At 49.4% G+C, this 22,846-nt stretch overlaps 2 protein-coding genes across 4 annotated transcripts; both read left to right on the top strand.

Annotated features, from left to right (window-relative positions):
* The first annotated feature begins 1,685 nt into the window (after positions 1 to 1,685).
* DPEP2NB (DPEP2 neighbor) lies at positions 1,686 to 3,197 on the top strand. Its single transcript, XM_055305167.1, is given in 3 exon segments — positions 1,686 to 1,752; positions 2,889 to 3,094; positions 3,096 to 3,197. Coding segments are annotated over 3 exon segments (375 nt in total).
* A 10,821-nt stretch (positions 3,198 to 14,018) lies between these two features.
* On the top strand, positions 14,019 to 19,655 carry LOC129497874 (dipeptidase 2-like). 3 transcript variants are annotated; one of them, XM_055307082.1, is made up of 12 exons: positions 14,019 to 14,165; positions 14,793 to 14,894; positions 15,071 to 15,301; positions 15,633 to 15,759; positions 16,025 to 16,154; positions 16,238 to 16,379; positions 16,668 to 16,737; positions 16,856 to 17,032; positions 17,382 to 17,466; positions 18,099 to 18,174; positions 19,074 to 19,209; positions 19,303 to 19,655. In XM_055307082.1, exons 3-12 carry the CDS (start codon positions 15,093 to 15,095, stop codon positions 19,546 to 19,548), a joined length of 1,398 nt encoding a protein of 465 aa, XP_055163057.1. In that variant the 5' UTR covers positions 14,019 to 14,165; positions 14,793 to 14,894; positions 15,071 to 15,092; the 3' UTR covers positions 19,549 to 19,655. The 3 variants fall into 3 exon arrangements, with proteins under 3 accessions (XP_055163057.1, XP_055163060.1, XP_055163058.1); XM_055307085.1 differs by having other exon boundaries at positions 14,581 to 14,894; XM_055307083.1 differs by lacking the exon at positions 14,019 to 14,165 and having other exon boundaries at positions 14,215 to 14,894.
* Positions 19,656 to 22,846: the final 3,191 nt, after the last annotated feature.

Genomic DNA, 22,846 nt, shown 5'->3' with positions numbered 1-22,846 from the left:
TAGAGTATGTGACTCTTGATCTCTAGGTTGAGTTCAAGGCCCATGAAGGGAGTAGAGATTACTTAAAAATAAAATCTTAAAAAAATAAATTACATATTTCTGAGCTCACAACCATTTGTCTATGCTATTCTCCCTTCCCCAAAGACCCAGGTCCTGATAATGTATCAGTAACCCTACGAGGTCAGAGTGATGTTCCCAGACAAATAATCCCTCCTGAGCCTTGGAGAATGTAAGTGGTCTTCTATTGGCCCACTTGGCCAGAAAGAACCTCCCCCAGAGCTCTCCCCTTCACATCTTCCCTCCCAGCACCCTGCAAGGGCAGTCCATTCTAATCATGTCTGATTTTGTGTGTCCTAACATGCACCACACTAATTCAAGCAATTTAGGACTAGAAAGATGATATGGTTCTCAACCACCGTTGCCCCACTTTGTTGTTGTTGCCCAACTTCTAAAATAGTCCTGCATCATTATGCACTTCCAGGGAACATGCCTTTTGCAACTGCCCCAGGAAACAAGCATCCCATCTTTGCATATTCAAGGTCAGCAACAGGGGGCCCCCTTTAAGGAAGATTATCTCTCATTGCTAGGAAGTGTTGACTGACTGTATCCAGGGCTGCCCCAAATGTGGTTCCTTCCTGTGGGCCTGATCAAGCTCAGGGCAGAGCTATTTCCTCCTCCTCTGAGTAGGACCCAATCAGCTTTTAGTAACGCCTCTTCACAGTTTGACCATGTTTTTCACCCACACTTCTGCTGAGCCCACACTTCATCCTTTCACAGTGGTAGGATTGTTATATCAGTAATTTGCCTTTTTAGGGGAGAGATGAATGTAATGACTAGGTTGTTGTTTTGTCATGAATTTGTTTTGAATTTCATACTAAAACGGCCCCACCATTCCCACTTGGTGAAAGCCATTGAGGACCTTCATTTGGCCTTGGAGCACCTTTAACATCTCTCGCAGTGTCACTTTGAAAAGGATGAGTTTGTCTTCACATTCCTATCAGGTATAAATCCAGAGCCCACCTGAAGCCCTACCATTGAGCAGAACACCTCTCCACTACTTGTATAACCTCACATAGGCCCCCTTCACCTCTTAGTTTTTTGAGTCCTCAGTTGTAAAAATGTGAGGGTTCTGTGAATTTGCATTTGGAGAAGGACAAGTTCAAGAAGACTTTGTCTTTGCTTTTATTCTTCTCAGCTGGAAGGTCTTCCCTCTCCTCTCCATGAGTCCAAATCTAACTTATCCTTGAGGGCCACTGCCAAGGAAACTTCCACACAAATCTCTGCCTCCCCAGCTGTTGAATACTTAGGGTCAGTGCCATACAACCTGACTGTCTCTTGGGTTAGTCTTGCCTCTCAAGCCAATCACAGAATGTGGGTTCTCTTGCCCTATTTTGGTCCCTGGCGCTGTGCCACAGTTATTTCCTAGGGCTGGCTGGGGAGAGAAGTGTGAGGGCCCAGACAAGGTGCTTTTCTGTCTCCACCCTGCTCTCCTCCACAAAACCCCGAGAGCCTGAAGCCTGCCCTTCAAGTCACGGATTCCTTATGTGACCTCACTGGATAGTGATGACTTCACAAGGCTTCTCACAGTTTCCATGGCAGAGTAATGACGCAAACGTGATGCTCTTGGGGAAACTTCCCTACCAGTTCTCTACCAGATACCAATCTGTTTGGTTGCCTGAGAGAGAATGTCTGACCGGATCTTCTATATTCATTCTAACTTGTCCTCTGTCCCCTGGGAGGGCAGCATAGCAGGTAGGCCTAGGTCAGGCATCTGTACAAGAGTCATTGGTATACACACAACTTCACCTGGCTGACACAGGTTCCTTTTTGGGCTTGCCCACCACACCTCAGAACTTAATCAGCTGTAAGTAATACAAGTGACCTGGGGCCCCCTCAGGGACTTACAGTGTTCCTGCTCACTGCTAAGGACAAGTGAAATGTCATCCCTGGGCAACTATTCAGAAAGCTTCTAATCTTTATAAATGCAGCCTTCCCTTTTGGCTACAAGATACTTCCATTCTGACCCTTTTCTGAGTGGCCTCTCAGCAAAAGTCAAGCCAATTTTTGTTGGCAAGTGATAAATGGAGCAGTTCGAGGAAGAATTGTGGAGGGCCACTCATGAAACCCTCCTTCAAATCCAGGCACCTTCACCATGCTGTCATGTAGACATCCACGTGGGTCCCCCTCAGACACACCCCAGAATGAGCTGCTGAGTGCTGGGAAAATGTGGTGTCCTATCAATGGGAAGAACAGAAGAACAAAGGAGAGTGATGAGTGATACCAAGACTGGAGGGCTGACGAAATGGTGTCCTAGGAGGCTGGGTTGACGTGAGCCTAGACTTGTCACCCAGAATCTGGCTCTGAACCTCCTGGTCACTCTGCCTCAGTATTTGGCCTTTTGCTAACCTAGGTAAAAGTACCAGAGGGCTAGAGATCAGTGTGGTTGATATAGGCAGTATGAATGGGGCCCAGGAGGGGTTGCCAAGATGAGAGAAGTTCTTAGCCCATTTATATTAATTTTTCCAACACTAAAAAGGTATTTCCATTAAAGCCTCAGAAGTGATAGACCTTGAGAAATGCTTTTTCTGCTGTGGAAGGGAGAGATGGAAAGGACCCCAGATGCAACCGTTTTCAGGTTCTACTATTTCCTCCAAAAATGTAGAACAGATTTCCGCGTCTCCTGCTGCTGCCCTGAGCTACATAGAATCGCTTTTGCAGCCATATTCCTTCTCTAGGGGACTCATAGAAGCAATGGGCCAAGGCTGTGTTCCAGATACCAAGCAGATTAAAGGACTTCAGCCAGACACTGGGAGAGACAAGAGGTGGGAGGTCCTGGCAGGTCACTGTACATAGCAGAAATGACTGATTAGATCTGATTTTCTTTCCAGCAACAGTGGCTCCCATTTCTCCTCCTACACCTGGTCACTACCATGTCCTCTACCGAGGCTGTGGAGAAACCCAGGTGGGCTGGCATGGAGAGACATACTGCCTGGTTGGTGGCTACCGGACCTATGGGGATGCTCCTGTGGTCACCCCAGCAAAGGTGGAAGCAGAGAAACCAATTTCCAGCAGGGCTCTCCAGAGGCATCAATAAAGACCTAGCAGAATCGGATAAAGACCTAAGTTGCTCCAGCCCCCAAATCTGGCGATTGCAGCGTGGTGGCAGGAGGCTGACCCCACAGAAGCTCACTGGCTGAGCCACTCTGTGGGGAGGGCAAACGTTTAACCACCTAAGACAGCCAATGCCTCTTCCTGCAGTGACTCCGACTATCCACCGCTGGAACTAGAACCTGAGCCGCTCTGTCTCAGCCTTCCTCAGCCAGGAGCCTCCTTCCATACCAACTGGCCGTGGGCAAGGAGCCTTGGAACTGAGGTTTGAAGGAAGAGGCTGCTCTGAACATCCCAGGGCTGAAACCGGCCTGGAAGAAAACCTGACGTTTCTCTGCTCAATCCTCTAGAGCCCCTTCTTGGGAAGAAGAAAGAAAAGTCTGCTGTCTTGGAGCCAAGGAGGATGCAAGAGCAGAGAGAGGGTTCAGAGTGGTCTTAGCAGGGGCCAATCTAGCAGATAGACTCCTGCCCTGAGTCACTGCCAGAAGCCGCCAACACAAACCAAGAGGAGCTGGGCTTTTTGAAACTGAAAAGAAGCAATTTGTGTCTACCCAGGGAGCCTCTTGTCTGGAGCCAGGAGACAGAATAGGGAGACCCAGGAAGACCTGCTTCCCAGAGCCAGAAGAAAACAGAGGGAAGAGTTGGGTGGCACCAACACTGAGGCTCATGTGCTCCTTCATTCCCAGCCCTTTCTGCCCCAGTGGGATTACTTACTGTCCAATAAAATGATTTTTCCCAACATATTTGGCTTGAAACCTAGCTTGTCCAAGGCCCAGCCCCAAACCTCCCAGTTCCCTTGAAATACATTCCCACATGGGGAACCTGATGCTCTAAGACCTTCTGCCTCCCAAAAGACCCTGGAGTAGAGCTTTTAACTGTGACTATCACAATGACACCTGAGCAGATCGGGGCAGGACACAGGCAGGTTCTTTAAGAAATGCAAAGCCTGATGAGAACTTCTCTGTGTATGTGTACATGTGTGTACGTGCGTGTGTGCATGTGTGTGTAAGAAGAGAGGCAGGACTGAAAAGACATTCTGTCCATCCACCCATCCATCTATCCATTTACTCAACAAATGTTTACTGAGCACCTGCTAGTTGCTTGGGGTATATTAGTGAGCAAGATGATTAAAGCCCCTCACTTCAAGGCATCCACAAACTAAAGAGGTAAGTGAAGGATATAATTTCAAATAATTATAAATGCAATAAAGAAAAGTAAAAGAGGGGCACCTGAGTGGCTCAGTTGGTTAAGCATCTGCCTTTGGCTCAGGTCACAATCCTGGAGTCCCAGGATCCAGAGCCCCATGTGGAGGAGTTTGCTTCTCTCTCTGCCCCTCCCCCAACTCATGCGCATGTGGGCTCTCTCTCTTCTCAAATAAATAAATAAATAATTTTAAAGATTTTATTTATTCATGAGAGGCACAGAGAGAGGCAGAGACAGGTAGAGGGAGGAGTAGGCTCCATGCAGGGAGCCCAATGCAGGACTCGATCTCAGCACTCCAGGATCATGCTCTGAGCCAGAGGCAGAGGTTCAACTGCTGAGCCACCCAGGAGTCCCAATAAATAAAATCTTTAAAAAAGAAGGAAAAAAAAGAAAATAGGATAAAAGAATACAGTGATGAGGTGGTGCTAGGTTCCACAAGGTAGTCAGGGGAGACTTCTTTGAGGAGGTGACATCTCAGTGAAGGAAGATGTGAGGGAATCCTAGTAGGAGCTGGAGGGAGTCAATTCCTGAAGGAGGAAATGGAAAGTGCAAAGATCCTGGGGCAGGAATGAGGCCGGCCTGTTCTAAAACTAACAGAAAGGCCAGTGTGGCCAGAGAGAAAAAAGAATGAAAGATGTGGTTGGAGCAGCAAGCATGGACCAGGCCATAGCAGGCCTTGTCAGCCATGGTGAGCAATGTGGATTTTAAGTGTGTTGGGCAGTCATGGGAAGAAGTTGAGCAGGGTAGAGAAATGATCAGATAGATATGCTTAAAATATCATTCTGACTACTGTGTGCAATGGCAGTGAGGTGCTGGCTATTACCAGTGGAATGTCTCACTGAGCAGTTAAGGGGACACTTGGTCCTAGGGAGTAAGGGTGAGGGAATGTCAGCGGAGAAGAAAGAGCACAGGGTGTGTGTGGACCTGTGTGCCGGGTCCACTTGTCTTCAGCATCCTAGATCAAAAGCAGGCACTGCCAGCAGCTCGTGACCCTCAGGTCCCAGTGAAGCAGCTCACGCCGTGGACAGCACACTCACTCTCAGGGGGCCACATGAGCAAGAGTGTTGCTCCTCCTCTGACACCCTCAAAGCCAGGAAAGGTCCTGATAATTTAAAATTTCCCTAATCTGAGTTAGAGGAAGGAGTCACCAACCCTGGGGGTTCCCACTGTGAGTCTCAATTAACTCACAAAAGACAGGGGATCCCTGGGTGGCTCAGCAGTTTGGCGCCTGCCTTTGGCCCAGAGCGCGATCCTGGAGTCCCGGGATCGAGTCCCGGGATCGAGTCCCGGGATCGAGTCCCGGGATCGAGTACCATGTCAGGCTCCCAGCATGGAGCCTGCTTCTCCCTCCTACTTTGTCTCTGCCTCTCTCTCTCTCTCTCTCTCTCTCTCTCTCATAAATAAATAAATAAATAAATAAATAAATAAATAAATAAATAAATCTTTAAAAAAAAACTCACAAAAGACAGCTAATTCCTCTTCCTCCTACTCCTCACCTCTGGAGATTATAATCTTATATTGCTCTCTGAAACTTGGGGTATCTGAGGACAATTTGCGATCCTGGAGGAGTCAGGTAGGTTGGCAATCCCCAAACATGAGGCAAACAGACTCACCTGGGACTTCCAGGAAAACAAGGGATCCCCAGCACCTATGCCAGTCCTACAGGAATACATTTTTAGACTGGGATCTGGAAACCTGCACTTTAAAAATTTTCCCATACAAGTGACAGAGGAACCTGTGAAATGACACCATGGGATGCAATCAGCAAATTCCAAGACAGAACACTCTAAAGAACAAAGGACCTGATTTTTTCAACAAATAAATTACAAAGAAAGAAGAGGAACCAATGGATTGAGAGACATAAAAACCAAATGCAGGGCAGCCCCGGTGGCTCAGCGGTTTAGCGCCGCCTACAGCTCAGGGCGTGATCCTGGAGACCCGGGATCGAGTCCCATGTCGGGCTCCCGTGCATGGAGCCTGCTTCTCCCTCTGCCTGTGTCTCTGCCTCTCTCTCTCTCTCTCTCTCTCTCTCTCATAAATAAATAAATAAATAAATAAATAAATAAATAAATCTTTAAAAAAAAAACTCACAAAAGACAGCTAATTCCTCTTCCTCCTACTCCTCACCTCTGGAGATTATAATCTTATATTGCTCTCTGAAACTTGGGGTATCTGAGGACAATTTGCGATCCTGGAGGAGTCAGGTAGGTTGGCAATCCCCAAACATGAGGCAAACAGACTCACCTGGGACTTCCAGGAAAACAAGGGATCCCCAGCACCTATGCCAGTCCTACAGGAATACATTTTTAGACTGGGATCTGGAAACCTGCACTTTAAAAATTTTCCCATACAAGTGACAGAGGAACCTGTGAAATGACACCATGGGATGCAATCAGCAAATTCCAAGACAGAACACTCTAAAGAACAAAGGACCTGATTTTTTCAACAAATAAATTACAAAGAAAGAAGAGGAACCAATGGATTGAGAGACATAAAAACCAAATGCAGGGCAGCCCCGGTGGCTCAGCGGTTTAGCGCCGCCTACAGCTCAGGGCGTGATCCTGGAGACCCGGGATCGAGTCCCATGTCGGGCTCCCGGTGCATGGAGCCTGCTTCTCCCTCTGACTGTGTCTCTGCCTCTCTCTCTCTCTCTCTCTCTCATAAATAAATAAATAAATAAATAAATAAATAAATAAATAAATCTTTAAAAAAAAAACTCACAAAAGACAGCTAATTCCTCTTCCTCCTACTCCTCACCTCTGGAGATTATAATCTTATATTGCTCTCTGAAACTTGGGGTATCTGAGGACAATTTGCGATCCTGGAGGAGTCAGGTAGGTTGGCAATCCCCAAACATGAGGCAAACAGACTCACCTGGGACTTCCAGGAAAACAAGGGATCCCCAGCACCTATGCCAGTCCTACAGGAATACATTTTTAGACTGGGATCTGGAAACCTGCACTTTAAAAATTTTCCCATACAAGTGACAGAGGAACCTGTGAAATGACACCATGGGATGCAATCAGCAAATTCCAAGACAGAACACTCTAAAGAACAAAGGACCTGATTTTTTCAACAAATAAATTACAAAGAAAGAAGAGGAACCAATGGATTGAGAGACATAAAAACCAAATGCAGGGCAGCCCCGGTGGCTCAGCGGTTTAGCGCCGCCTACAGCTCAGGGCGTGATCCTGGAGACCCGGGATCGAGTCCCATGTCGGGCTCCCGGTGCATGGAGCCTGCTTCTCCCTCTGCCTGTGTCTCTGCCTCTCTCTCTCTCTCTCTCTCTCTCTCTCTCTCTCTGTGTGACTATCATAAATAAATAAATAAATAAATAAATTTAAAACAATTATTTAAAAATTAGACAATCAGGGAAATTTGAACATGATAGATAATTCATGATATTAAGGAAGTATTGTGACTCTTTTAAGATCCATAGTGGTATGGTAGCAGTAGCTGTCTTTTTAAAAAGCTGTTCGTTATTTTTTGGGATGCAAACTTAAATATGGATGGAATAAATGTTCGATTTGCCTTAAAATATTCTGTAGAAGGTATAAATGAGTAAGGTATACATGAAACAAGATAGGCCATCCATAATTGTTGAAGCCAGGTGCCTGATATATAGGGGTTCACTATACTCTTCTGTTTTGTTTTGTTTTGTTTTGTTTTTTCATGAGAGACACACACAGAGAGAGAGGGAGAGACACAGGCAGAGGGAGAAGCAGGCTCCATGCAGGGAGCCCGACGTGGGACTCGATCCTGGGTCTCCAGGATCAGGCCCCGGGCTGAAGGCGGCGCTAAACTGCTGAGCCACCTGGGCTGCCCATCTTCTGCTTTTTTATGTTTGAAATTAACCTAATAAGTTAAAAGAAATTTTCAAAACTTTATTTGAGAGAGAGTGAGAGAAAGAGAGAGAGAGAACGAGCAGGGGGATGAGCAGAGGGAGAAGCAGACTCCCCACTAAGCAGGAAGCTGGATGTGGCTAGATCCCAGGACTCTGGGATCATGACCTGCGTCTCCTAGGATCATGACCTGAGCTGAAGGCAGACCCTTAACTGCATGCCACCCAGGCACTCCAGAAATTTTTTTATTATTTTATTTTAAGATTGTATTTATTTATTCATGAGAGACACAGAGAGAGGAAGAGACACAGGCAGAGGAAGAAGCAGGCTCCATGCAGGGATCCTGATGTGGGACTTGATCCCGGGTCTCCAGGATCATGCCCTGGGCTGAAGGCGGCGCTAAACCGCTGAGCCATCAGAGCTGCCCAAAAATTTTTTTAGAAAGCTTCTCAGGAAAAAAAAAAAAAGAAAGAAAGCTTCTCAGGTGCAGTCCAATGTTCCATCCAGATTTGGAATCAGTGAGGACTTGGGGTACACTTCATAGCATAAATTAGCTTGTGGGAGCCATGGCAGCCAGGCCGAGGAGGGTAGTCTTTCTGCATAAAAAATAGGAAGCTCAGAGAGCTCTGAGGCAGGGTGTGCTGTGTATAGCATGCTGCTGCAGGTCTGAAAGGCCTCAGAGATGAGCAGGCTAGGCTGAGCAAACAGCAAGTCTGAACTTAAGGCTAAATGAAAACCACATATGCCACACGATAGTTGTTTGTTTGGTCAGAGCCCTTCCCAGCACCTGGCATCCACACAGCCCACTCCTCTGATGCTTATGTGAGCAGATGTGGTAAGTAACTGGAGACTTGTCCAGACCTTTCACTGCATACCCCAGCGAGGGGCCAGCTCCAATGGGTGATCAGTAGGGAATGTCTAGACAGATGATTTAAGGGACTTGAAGCCTCTCCTGAAGAGAGAGGCAGCAGCTGGAAGTCAAGAAGTCCATGGAACCCCAATCTGAGTTGGCCAGGAAGGCATCATTGTGATCATTTGCTTGTCCAGCTGCTGCCTCCCTATCTTTCCTCCCCTTCAGCCAAGTTCAAGGAGGGCTCTGTTGTGGGGCCAGTAGGCTAATCTCTCTGTCAGTGCAGGCTACCCCAGATGGTTTCCTTATGTCCCATGAAACCACACTGAAAAGAAGGTCAGTACACTCCAACTTTGGTGAGCCTGACAGTGGTGAACAGGAGGTGAGCGGCATGTGCAGAAGCGGATAGGACAGGGTGCCTGGGCGGCTACGTGGTTGAGTGTCTCCCTTGGGCTCAGGTTGTGATCCTGGGGTCCTGGGATCAAGTCCCGCATTGGGCTCCCTGCAGGAAGCCTGCTTCTCCCTCTGCCTATGTCTCTGCCTCTCTCTGTGTGTCTCTCATGAATAAATAAAATCTTAAAAAAAAAAAAAAAACAGAAGAAGAAGCAGCAGCAGACAGGACAGACCTTATGAAGTGACAATCATTCTTCAAAGTTCTCTCCCTTCAGGGCCTGGACACCCAGAGAGAAGGTGTAGTTCTGAGTAGCTCTGGCCTATGGTTCCACAGAGCCTGGACATCAGAAAGCTAAGTACATTCCTCCATCACAAACTCAGTCCCATTGTTCTCACAAGTTGTCCCCAAATTTTGAATTCCCCTGCCCAGTGTTCTGGATTTAGATTCAGGGAGGTCTCCAGACAGAGGGGTGCAAAAGTTAAGAAAGGGCATCTGTTAGCTGGGGCGGCTGCTTCATACCTGGAGTGGTCCGAGACAGAGAACAGAATTAGAGAGCTCAAAACTCATCAAGTCTAGGAGTAAGAGAATTTTGGTTTCAGATCCCAGTTCCACCTGCCAGCTTCACCTCGCTTAACCTCAATTTTCTCACCTAGAAAATGAGGCTGGTAAAAACCTACCTTGTGAGCTATTGAGATCAAACGGACTACAACACATCAAACTGGTAGTACAGCTCTGGACACACAGTAACTTAGGCTGCTCTGACACGTTGTCACATTCTCCTGCTCCATGAAGGAAGGAAAGGTAGCAGTCTCCTGAGCTCCAAGCCGACTTGCTCTTCAAGGAATGTTGGTTGAGCGTTTGTTGTGTGCAGGTATGGCGCTAGGGGCCAGAATATGGTGATCATGGCCTCACTGAGTTCACGTGCCAGCTTTAGTAGGGCCAGCCACTGCAGACTTCTGTGAGGAAGATATGGACGAAGGTGAGAAGCAGGAGGGGGAGGAGGGGGGAGAGGAGGAGGAGGAGGAGGGGGGAGAGGAGGAGGAGGGGGAGGTGGGAGGGGTTCCAGCAAACCTGAACCTGAGCAATCTGAGAGGCTCATCCATATTCCTGTTTTATTTATTTTTTTTTAGATTTTTATTTTATTTTTTATTTTATGATAGCCACACAGAGAGAGAGAGAGGCAGAGACACAGGCAGAGGGAGAAGCAGGCTCCATGCACCGGGAGCCCGACGCGGGATTCGATCCCGGGTCTCCAGGATCGCGCCCTGGGCCAAAGGCAAGCGCGAAACCGCTGCGCCACCCAGGGATCCCCCAATATTCCTGTTTTAAAGAGAATAAGTTACCAAAGAAGATTTGGATTTGTTGGAGTTCTCCATAATATGGCTCCCTCTCTAGGCAACTGAATATCACAGTTCAGAAGGTGCCATCTGAATCTCAGGGACTCCCTGTATGATCTTCCTCACTCAAACTCCTGTAGCACATGCCCCTCTAGCCTCCCCACAGCTGATGGCACTACCTCAAGAACTTGGGACAGCATGCAAACCAACCTCAGGACAAGAGCTCCAAGCCCTGTGGACTTTATGCCTAAATCACCAGAATAACTGGTCCCAGGAGGCAGCCCAATCAAACACTTAAAACCTGCCAGGCACCACCATGACTTTGCTCCGGGGACCTTGTGCACTGGATCCTTCATACTGCCTGAAGTCAGGCAGAGTCTGGCTGCAGGAGACCCAAAATGGACAAGAAGGCCGGAAAGGGTGTGGAAGACAAAAGTGGGGATTAGGGAGAAAGCTAGGTGGAAGCAGGAGACAGAGATGCGTTCGTGCTTACTGCACTTCGCCTAGCAAGGTGGATGGTGGCTGCCTTTTGAGGAAGGAAAATGTGCTACCTGTTAGCCACTTCCAGAAGGGTAGCCTCAGCTTTGTGATTAGAGGATGTGTGTCCCTGGTGGCCAGGCTGTCTTCTGGCCAGAGAGGCTGTTGTGTCAGGAATTTGGCTATGTCTGTCATTGTGGCAGCAGAAACAGAGCAACACCCAGAGAGAAGTAGGGGCAGCATGAGTCTTCAGGAGCAAGGCGCCCTGAAAGAGGCTGAACATCACCTGCACAATACTGGATACTGAGGAAGACCATGCTTCTGTCCCACTCCTGCACTCTGAGCATGTGAGGTGGCCTGTCAGTCTGATATTTTTCTTCCCTGCATATTCTTGTAATACACTGGAGATCAATGGGGTTGGATCGGCTCTGCCCAAGAAAGCTTGGTCCCAGGAGGAGCCTGTTTCTATCACTGTGTCCTCTGCAGGTCTTGATTTATGTAAACACTACATAGGTAAAGATTAGAAGAGAAGGTGCTTACTCACATACTGTCCCTTGTGTCAAGATTTCCCACACTGGCCCTGCCTCAGCAGTCATACCAGTTGGAGGCTAAGGGGACAGCATGTAACAAGGCTCTGTGGTAGTAGGCAGCAAGGCAAGAGGGCAAGAGGGTTTATGCCATTTGCTGAGACTAGAGAGGCCGATGGGAGACACACCAGGACTTGAGTGCCAAATAAAGGTATTTGGTAGACAGACCTACATTAGTATAGTAATGGCTTTCTCCCTAAAAGCAAAATCCTCTTCAGATTTCTTTTGGTTAGTAAAAACGGGTACTAATGTAGATCTTTCATAAAAACAAGGTGGCACAATGCAAACTTTCTGAAAGCCAGGGTCCTCATCCCTTTACATCATTTTGACTTAAGGTTTCATGGGAAAGCTCTGACTTCAGCTAGTGGAGAAATCTGTATCCTAAGAGCCACAAGAAGCTGCAGAAGAACTTTAGCAAGAGGATGACAGATTCTTCTCAAAGAGAGATAGGTCTGATTGCTCAGTTGGGGAATGGACTGGAAGTGGGGAGACCAGGAGGAGGTGAGAGATGAAAGGGGTAGAGGTACTGGGGAAGAGATAGTAGGAATGGAGAAGAGACCCCTGGGAGATGTTTGGAGGTTGAACCAGAATGATCTGGAGATGCTATTAAAGAGGAGAAAGGGGCAGAAGGTAGGAGGCATCACAGATAACATTCAGATCAACTCTGGAGCCAGGCCCTGGGCTTCCCTGTTTCCCCGTTTTCTCTGGTATCCACTGCCAGCACTCAGATAATTTCTGTCATAGCCTCTCCCCCCAAATTGTCCAGGTCTATCCACAGATACTGGAGTCTTCTAAAGGACTTCTAAAGGACAAGGCTTGGAAGGAAGGAAGGAAGGAAGGAAGGAAGGAAGGAAGGAAGGAAGGAAGGAAGGAAGGAAGGAAGGAAGGAGAAGAGGAGAAGAGAAGAGAAGAGAAGAGAAGAGAAGAGAAGAGAAGAGAAGAGAAGAAGAGAAAGAAGAGAAGAGAAGGAGGGAGAGAGGACAGGAGAGAGGAAGGAAGGAATGGGACAAGGCTTCTTTAGTGCTTGCTTATTTCCCCCTGCAAAGGACAGGGCAGAGAGAAGGCCTCAAACAACGTAAAAAGGAGAACAGGCCGTCCAGTTGGCTCAAACCCACTCACCCCTTGAGTATGAGTGTTCTCATGTCCCTGAGTGTGTAAGGGGCTGGGTATGTCTATGTTTCTGTGATTGGCCTTGTATGGTCACCTCGAGGTCATGACTAGCAATGCCAGTCAGTTTAGGGACTGAAGCTGAACATTACTGAAAATTAAGCTGCCTGGTTGACCTTCTACAGAGATGGCGCCCACTTGCTATGGCTCAGCCCCACCTGTCTCTGCTGGGCTAGAGTTTCCTCGGAGCCTTGGGATGTAAGACATCTGATCCCTGGAGAAAAGCTAACAAACCTTGAAAAGCTAAATAAATTCTCCCTTCTCTGTTAGCAGCTGCTGTTTGCTCTGGATTTCCTCCCTATCCCACTTCCTGGGGGGCTATTAAGAGTAGAACAGACAAGTTGTTTATTCTCCCAAACAAAGTTTTTGTCTTGGAGACAAGAGTTTCTCCTCCCTCTCCTCACTCAGCCGCTGCTTGAGTAGGTACCAGGCTGCCGGCCAGCGGTGAGGGGAGAAAGGAGGGAGCCAGGTCTGAGTTTGGGCTCCCCAGCCACCCAGGGCAAGCACAGACCCTGGGGGACTCCCACTCTGCAGTGGGGCTGCCAGAGAACCTTCCAGCCGCGGTAGTCAGAGAGCAGACCGACGTCCAGCACAGCGCCACGGGGTAGCCCTTCACCCCTGCCTGCCCGCACCGGGCACCACCATTTGCACAATCATTCAAATATACCCAAGCCCAAGCCGGGCGGCCTCTGCTGGGTAGCCCAGGACCCCTAGCGCCTCTTGCAGAGTTTTGCTCATTTCCTTTCTAGGGTGGTTTCTAGGGTCTCCAGTCCTCGGACTTGGGTCACTACCCCTGCACTGGTCACGCCTGCCACCTGTTAAAGGTTCCAAAGGCAAAGCAGCTCCAGGGGGTGCCAAGGTTCAGTGTAGAAGCTTGAGCGGCTGGGGACGGAGTCTGGGCAAAGACCTCGAAGCCTCTCAGTGGCGGAGCTTCGGAGAAGATGCATTTCCCTGTGTTTGTGTGGTGCCTGCGTGGAGGGAGGTGGTTCCTGGAGGAGGCAGCCAGGGTAAGGGCCTGGGGCTGGGAAGGAGGGTGGGGCCTTCAGAGGAAAGACGCAACTCAGCCTGGAGTTTTCTGGAGAGCTAGAGCCACAGGAGCTGGAAGATAAGGCGGATGTAGCCTCAGGACCCAGATGCCAGGCGTTTCCTCAGGACCCATACCTCTAACTTCATACACTGAGGACTTCCTTCCACACTGAGGTAGGAGGGATCCTAACCGACAGCTCAGCCAGCAGCTGGGGCGGGAGGGGTGCTGGGATGGGGGAGGGGTGCTGTGCTGCTGCGCTGCCCTAAAACTGACTCAATTTCCTTCCACTCAAATCGCTTACTGAGTTCCTGCTCTGTTCAGTTAACCACCCCGGACCCTCCTCAGATGCTTGCTCAGTTCACATCCCCAAAGTCCCTCCATTCAGACCCTGGGGAGGTGTAGCATCTCCTGAGGAGCTAGCTCTTTCCTGAAGCTGGGGAAGACTGGGGGAGGGGCGCCCCGACAGTTCCCAGTTTCGGCTTGAGCCCCCCAGGGGATGGACAGGTAGGCAAGGGAGGAAGGCAGGGGAGGGAGAGGTCAGGGCAGAGGACCACTGCAAAGTCTGCAAGGTCAACCCCCCATTCCCAGAAACTGTCCCCTCCCACCTCCACCCCCACTGTGGCTCGGCACCGGGAGCCTAGAGCCGCGGGGTACTGTGGCCAGAGACATTTGCATGTGGCCTCGAGGCGCTGGCGCAGGGTCCGGCCTAATTGGGCACCTGACGGGGTGGAGAGAGGCTTCAGGGCTGAGCTCAGGCTGCTCTGCGCGGAGCACCCTAAGACTTCTCTCTCGGACGCAAGAAAGAGGCGGTGGCAGAGCAACCTGGGTCGGCCCGGCCGCGCCCCGGCGGCGAGGAGAGGCCACGGGCACCGAGAGCCCGCCCAGCGCCCAGCGCCCAGCGGGTGAGGTCTTGCGGGCCGGGGCGGGGCGGGGGGGGGGCGGGGGCGGGGGGGAGGGGAGGGGAGGGGAAGGGAGGGGGGAGGGGAGGGAAGCGGCGGCGCGCCGCGGGGTGGCCCGAGTCGGCGTTCCCGTCGCCCTCTGCCCCTCGCCACCCCTCTCACGCACCCCTCTCGACCAGGGCTGCCAGTGCGCTGCGCAGCATGCGGCCCCCGAGCCTGGAGCGCACCCCCGCGCCCCGCGGGCCGCCCCTGCGCCGGCTCCTCCTAGTGTTGCTGCTGCCGCGGCTGGTAAGCGACGCCCACACCACGCCGGGCACCTCCAGCTCCGCGACCCGGCCGCCCCCCACCAGCTCCCCAAGTCTGCGGGAGCGCGCGCGGGCCCTGATGCGCGACTTCCCTCTCGTGGACGGGTGCGTAGGTGCGGGGTGGGGCGGTGGACACGGGCCCGGCCCAGGGCAGGAGAGCCCCAGGGCAGGGGAAGCGGTCCTCAGGTCCTCAGTGATTCACTCTCCCAGCATCCGTGGATGCCTTTTCCCTTCGTCTGTCACTCTGCCCCTGGTGGGAACCCCCAGCGTAGGCCTCAAGCGGTTCTGGTACAGTCTGGTACACTCTGTGTGACTGTGGTGTGGGGGACATTCCCCCCCCCACCAACTTTGACCCACGTCCTGCTTGATCCTAAGGCCTAAGAAGCGCACCCATTTGCCCCTGACCTGACCTGACCTTGCCTTGCCCTCCCTCCAGCCACAATGACATGCCCCTCGTCCTGAGGCAGTTTTACCGCCTGGGGCTACATGATGTCAATCTGCGCAATTTCAGCCGTGGCCAGACCAGCCTGGACAGGCTTAGAGATGGTCTCGTCGGTGCCCAGGTACCACAGGGACACAGCATGGCTGAGGGGGAGTGTGGAAGCCCCAGAGAGCACAGGTTAGTCACAAGGGAACTCAGTTACTGTAGGGCCCCCCCAAATGCTACCATATGGATGCTGGGGGCTTCAGGGCTCACAGTGAATTAGTTTGGTAGGCATCCAAGTACCAGAGACAACCAGTGCATTACATGTGACCACATTTGCCATGTGGGCTGTCAAGGAACTCCAAAGCAACCCCTGCCCAAGCCAACCCTTGGCCTTCCCCCAGTTCTGGTCAGCCTACGTCCCATGCCAGACCCAAGAACGGGATGCCCTGCGCCTCACTCTGGAGCAAATTGACCTCATCCGCCGCATGTGTGCCTCCTATTCTGAGCTGGAGCTTGTGACCTCAGTTAAAGGTAGGCAGACTGGTGGGGGGTGTTAGGGACTTGACTGAATACCCGAGTCTCTGAAAGTGACCACCTAACCTACCTGCCCCCAGCTTTGAACAACACCCGGAAGTTGGCTTGCCTCATTGGTGTGGAGGGAGGACACTCACTGGACAGTAGCCTTTCCATCTTGCGTACCTTCTACATGCTGGGTGCGCGTTACCTGACGCTCACTCACACCTGCAACACACCCTGGTGAGCTCAGTGCAAATGGTATGCACCCACTGATGCAGGGACATGCCCAAGATCATACTGGGGCTCAGACCAAGCTTTACCCCTGGGATCTGACACTGACCCTGGAGTGGAGAGAGGAGCAGGAGTTCACGGTACAAGACTGGATTCCCAGTAGGGACCACCTCCTGCCAGGCACAGCCCAGCTTGAGTCCCTGCTCTCACTCTAGGGGTTGCAGGTAGAGAGGGTTCAGTAAGCTCTTGTGACTAAGTTAGGGCCACCATTCAGACTGCCTCCTGGTCATCCTGCAGGGCAGAGAGCTCAGCTAAGGACATCCATCCCTTCTACAACAATGTCAGTGGGCTGACCAGCTTCGGTGAGGTGAGGACCCTAGTGCCATACCCTGAGACACATGAATGCACATGCCCCACCAGTTCCCTACAGAAAAGGGCACATGCATGTGTATCCCTGATGCCCCTTCCCCAACCTGTCCCTGCAGAAGGTGGTGGTGGAAATGAACCGCTTGGGCATGATGGTAGATTTGTCGCATGTCTCAGACACTGTGGCTCGGCGAGCCTTGGAAGTGTCACAGGCACCTGTGATCTTCTCCCACTCGGCTGCCCGAGGTGTGTGTAAGAATGCCAGGAACGTTCCCGATGATATCCTACAGCTTCTGGTGAGAGACTGCCCTGGCCCTCAAACCTAAAGCAAGAGGTTTAAACCAGGAGCCCTTGAATCTGAGCCCCTGTTCCCTCAACTTGCTCAAACCCTATGCTGAACATCTGTCCCACAAAACCAGAGTCCACAGCCCCTGAATTCTTGAACTCAGGTGTGGGGGTTCTAAGTGGTAAATACTCCAAGACATTTCCATCCCAACCAGAGCTGAGACTCCTCCATCCACACAAATCTAGAGGTGATGTCTCCTCTGACCTCAAAGCCAGAGCTGAATAATTTCCTCACAGGAGCCTAGAGACAGGTGGTTGTTCTGGCAGCCAAGCTGAGTGTCCATTTGTCCACCCCTGCAGAAGAAGAATGGTGGCATTGTGATGGTGTCTTTGTCATCGGGGGTGCTGCAATGCAACCTGTTAGCCAACGTGTCCACTGTGGCAGGTAAGCCCTGCCTGGGCTCTCTGAGCAGCTCTGATTTGGACCTGAAGCCTTGAGGGGAGGGCCTCAGAATAGTCCCAGTGGTCTGACCTATTGTAGGCAATAGGCACCACTCCCCAAAACTCAATGATGGATGGTATAAAGCACCTTGGTGCCATGTGGAACTGATGAAGACACAAGAGTTGGTAACTATGACACTCATGGATATAAGGGAGGCAGTCAGACATAGAGCCCAGGTGCCAACCATCTGGGCCTCGGCAGAGGTTCCCAAAACTCCCTGCCCCTGCCTCTGACCAAGGGACTAAGCAGCCCCTTAAATCTCTGTGGTCTTTGTCACTTGTATTTTTTTTCCCTCTCATCCTCTATACTCATGGAAAGGAGCCCTCATAGTTCTCAAGGAGACTGGAGGTAGGGTGAATCCTGGATGAGAAATCGTCCAAATGGGGTCCACTCCAAATCTAAATTCCAGTCTAGAGTCAACTGGGATCAGCTTTCTCAAGCCCTTGAACTGGGTGTCAGGCCATGAAGGAATAGGCCTATATGGCCTACAGGCTGCAAGAAGGGGAATCAGTAGAGTGCAGTTCCCACGCATCCCTGCCCTGGAAGCCCCACAGTGCTGACTCTCCATCCCTCAGATCACTTTGACTACATCAGGGCAGTCATTGGATCCAAGTTCATTGGAATTGGTGGAGATTATGATGGGGCCAGACGGTGAGTGCTTCTCTGTGGCTAGCTGTGGGGTTAGCTTAATAATAGTCATCATATCTACCACACCATGGTCTTCATCGCCTTTAGGCCCACCTTGCATCTCTGCACACCCAGAGTCGTCTTCCTTCCTTCCTTCCTTCCTTCCTTCCTTCCTTCCTTCCTTCCTTCCTTCCTTCCTTTCTTCTTTCTTTCTTTCTTTCTTTCTTTCTTTCTTTCTTTCTTTCTTTCTTTCTTTCTTCTTTCTTTCTTTCTTTCTTTCTTTCTTTCTTCTTTCTTTCTTTCCCTCTCTCTCTCACTCTATCTTTTTCTTTCAAGTTTTATTTATTTAAGTAATCTCTACATCCAATGCAGGGCTTGAAGTCATAATCCTTAGGTCAAGAGCCACATGCTCTTCCAAACAAGCCAACCAGGGTGCCCCTGACCCACTGCTTCTGAGCAGACTCTTAGCAAGGTCTGGTGTGAACTGACCATTTTCTTTGCCTGCAGCTTGGTGTGTGCCTGCAGGATGTCAGTCTAGGTCCTTCTATAAATGGAGGAAAACTTTGTATTTTTCACGGGTCAGTGAAAGGCTGGAGCCCAAAATGGGGCTTGAATTCACAACCCTGAGTTCATGACCTGAGCTGAGATCAAGAGTGGGATGGTTAACTGACTGAGCCACCCAGGTCTCCCTGCATAGATCTCAACCGTACAATTCAGTGAGTGTTTATGAATATTGAAAGAGGTTAGGAGCTTCCTTCTGCAGAATAAAGAACAGGTTTGAATCACTTACCCTCTCCAAGTCTCCTATTCCCACATCTGACCAGGGCTGGGGTTCAGTAGACCTGGACACATACGGCTGTGGCTGACTCATGAACAGGGAACAGGGCTGAGGTTCCACAGCTGATTAGCTCTCGGCTACACAGTTTCCCTCAGGGGCTGGAGGATGTGTCCACATACCCAGTTCTGATAGAGGAGTTGCTGAGGCGTGGCTGGAGTGGGGAAGAGCTCCAGGGTGTCCTTCGAGGAAACCTGCTGCGGGTCTTTGGACAGGTGGAACAGGTATGCTGGGCTGGGCAAAAGAGTAGCTCGGGGGTCTGAGCAAGTGTGTCAGAGTTGCTGTGGGAGCTGCTGACCACTGACTGCTACCTCCAGGTACGGGAGGCAAGCAAGGGGCAAAGGCCCTTGGAGGATGAGTTCCCGGATGAGCAGCTGAGCAGCTCTTGCCGCTCCGTTCTCTCACGTCTGCATCAGACACAGTACCCTGCTCCATACCAGAAACTAACTGAGATTTCACCTGAGTGGTCCCCTAAACAGTCATTGTCAAAATCTCTCCCCATCATGGCCCCAGGCCTCATAGTTATTGCTGCTTGTTCAGTCCTCATTCTGTGGTTCTGGTGACCCAGTTAATCCTACCAAATGTCACTATTGCAGCTGCGGATACCCCACAATGTTCCCCCATCATGCAGGCACAAACATTTCCTGAAATAAATGTTTTACACAAGAAACCAGGCATGACTGTCCTTCTCTGTGGTGGAGTCTGGTGACACAGGTTCCCAATTCCGGTGGTTGGTGGGGGACCCTGCAGTTCAGCCACCAGTTACTCAGGTAAGACCTGAGTCTCACTAGCATGGCCTGAGTAGACCCAGATAGTTGAACTCAACTCTCGAGGAAGACAGTGGGTAGTTCCAGCTGCGGGAGAGTGGATCTTCCTCTGAGCTGCCTCACAATAGTTCACCTCAGTCCACATCCTGACTCAATGACCACCACCCAGGGAATTTGAAGGGAACTCTGGCTCAGATTCCCAAGAAGGGAACCTGCCTGGATCACAAATGATCTTTGTTCCTATTTGGACAGAGCCCAGGATGCCAGGCTACATGATAGGCCACAGGGCCTCCAATCACTGAACTTCCCTAGATGTGAACTCAACCCCTCCTCTGCCTCTCAGGGACTTCCTCTCTGAGAGGCAGAAGCTACTTAGAAAACCATAGTTTCTTTTCCAGAGGCCATTAATGGTAATAACAACTGCACTACTAATAGCCAAAATTAAGAGTTAATGCTAATAATGATAGCTAAAAATAATAAATAACATATGATAATAGATAATGCCTAATAAAAATAATAGTTAATACTAATAGTCTATGCAGACCCCATGACTGAGCAATTTCACTCCAGGTCTATACCCAACAGGAATACGTTCATAGGTTTTCCAAAAAAGGATGTGAAATAATATTTAAAGTGGCCCTCTTCATAATAACCCCAAACTGTGTACTTTAAAGTTGAACTTCGGGATCCCTGGGTGGCGCAGCGGTTTAGCGCCTGCCTTTGGCCCAGGGCGCGATCCTGGAGACCTGGGATCGAATCCCACGTCGGGCTCCCGGTGCATGGAGCCTGCTTCTCCCTCTGCCTGTGTCTCTGCCTCTCTCTCTCATTCTGTGTGACTATCATAAATAAATAAAAAAAAAATATTAAAAAAAATAAAGTTTTGAACTTCAAGAAGTCAAATACAAGAGATGATCTTAAAAGCAGTCATTTTTAAAACTCACATTAATTTGGGGTGCCTAGGTGGCTTAGCCGGTTGAGTGTCTGACTTGATTTCATACCAGGTCAGGATCTCAGGGGTGTGAGATCAAGCCTGGCCTCAGGCTTAGCACCTGATGTAGAGCCTGCTTGAGGCCTCCTTGCGATTCTCTCTCCATCTCCCTCTGTGCCAACCCCTCCCTGGCCCACACGCATGCATTCTATCTCTCTAAAAAAAAAAAAAAGAGAGAGAGAGAGAGAGGGATCCCTGGATGGCTTAGTGGTTTTGTGCCTGCCTTCGGCCCAGGGTGTGATCCTGGAGATCCGGGATCGAGTCCCACGTCAGGCTGCTTCTCCCTCTGCCTTTCTCTCTCTCTCTCTTTCATGAATAAATAAATAAAAATCTTAAAAAAAAAGAGAGATTCCTTAAAAATAAAATTTTAAAAAATAAAACTTTTAAGAAACACACAATAGGGCAGCCCCGGTGGCTCAGTGGTGTAGTGCTGCCTGCAGCCCAGGGTGTGATCCTGGAGACCCTGGATCGAGTCCCGCATCGGGTTCCCTGGGTGGAGCCTGCTTCTCCCTCTGCCTGTCTCTGCCTCTGTCTCTCCTCCCTGTGCATTCTCATGAATGAATAAATAAAATCTTAAAAAAAAAAAAAAGAAAAGAAACACACAATAATGATACTTAAAATCAGCATTGTATTTGGATTTTCAAAAACTGATTAATAGGGGGGTACCTGGGTGGATCAGTGGTTGAATGTCTGCCTTTGGCTCAGGTCATGATGCCGAGGTCTTGGGATCAAGCTCCACATCGAGCTTCCCAATGGGAGCCTGCTTCTCCCCCTGCCTATGTTTCTGCCTCTCTCTGTGTCTCTAAAGAATAAATAAAATATTAATAAATAAATAAAAATTAACAAATTTTGCTTTGTGGAATTTTACAAAAATTTGGAAATGGCCTTAAAAATTTTAATAAAAAATTTTTTAAAGATTTTATTTATTTATTTGACAGAGAGAGAGCACAAGTAGGGGGAGCAGCAGGTAGAGGAAGAGGGAGAGGCTAGAAGCAGGCTCCCCACTGAGCAAGGAGCTTGATGCAGGGCTTCATTCCAGGACCCCAGGATCCCAGAATCACAACCTGAGCCGAAGGTAGACACTTAACCAATTGATCCACCCAGGCGCCCTCTTGAAAAAAAAAAAATTAACTATACCAGTCATGATGGCATCCTACAAAAGAAGTTAACAAGCTGCAGTTATTTAAAAATTATTTAAGATCCTCACTTGGTCAAGAGAAATTGCCAAGCATTCAATCTCTCAATAGAAAATGAGCTAAGGGACATCTGGGTGGCTGAGCCGTTGAATGCCTCCTTTCAGCCCAGGGCGAGATCCTGGGGTTCCAGGATTGAGTCCCAGGTCAGGGTCCCTACATCGAGTCTGCTTCTCCCTCTGCCTATGTCTCTGCCTCTTTCTCTGTGTGTGTCTCATGAATGAATAAATAAAATCTTAACATAAAAAGAAAAAAAAAGAAAATGAACTAAGAAGTAGTTTTGAAAATATTATTTATGAAATGTTCATCATCACTTACTATCAAGGAAATGCAAATGAAAACCACAATGAGGTGTCCCCTCACACCTTTCAGAATGGCTAAAATCAACAAGACAAGAAACAACACATGTTGGCAAGGATGTGGAGAAAAAGGAACCCTTGTGCACTGTTGATAGGAATGCTAACTGGTACAGCCACTGTGGAAAACAGTAGAGATTCCTTAAAAAGTTAAAAAAAAAAAAAAAAAAAAAAAGAACTACCCTATGGATCCAGCAATCCCATTACTGGGTATTTACCCAAAGAACAGAAAAACGCTAATTCAAAGGGAGACATGCACCCCCGTGTTTATAGTAGCCAAATTATGGAAGCAGCCCAAGTGTCCATCGATTGATGAATGGATAAAGAAGATGAGGCATATATACATATATATGGAATATTTTTCTGCATAAAAGGTGAAATGCTTGCCATTTGCAATGACATGGATGGAGCTAGAGAGTATAATGCTAAGCAAAATAAGTCAGTCGGAGAAAGACATGATTTCAGTCGTGCGGAAATTAAGAAACAAAGGGAAAAAGAGAAAGACAAATAAAAAAATAGACTCTAACTACAGAGAACAAACTGATGGTTACCAGAGA

This window comes from Nyctereutes procyonoides, unplaced genomic scaffold, assembly GCF_905146905.1.
Source record: "Nyctereutes procyonoides isolate TBG_1078 unplaced genomic scaffold, NYPRO_anot_genome, whole genome shotgun sequence".
Classification (NCBI taxonomy): Eukaryota; Metazoa; Chordata; class Mammalia; order Carnivora; family Canidae; genus Nyctereutes; species Nyctereutes procyonoides.
The sequence above is the reverse complement of the archived record's forward strand: the minus strand, read 5'-3'. Positions and strand labels throughout refer to the sequence as shown.

Excerpts from the sequence above, each read along its gene's own strand:
- LOC129497874 (XM_055307082.1), top strand. The coding sequence starts at position 15,093 with ATGCGGCCCCCGAGCCTGGAGCGCACCCCCGCGCCCCGCGGGCCGCCC. Across the intron at positions 15,302-15,632 it reads GACTTCCCTCTCGTGGACGG|CCACAATGACATGCCCCTCG; the intron begins GTGCGTAGGTGC and ends CCCTCCCTCCAG. Across the intron at positions 19,210-19,302 it reads TCTTTGGACAGGTGGAACAG|GTACGGGAGGCAAGCAAGGG; the intron begins GTATGCTGGGCT and ends TGCTACCTCCAG.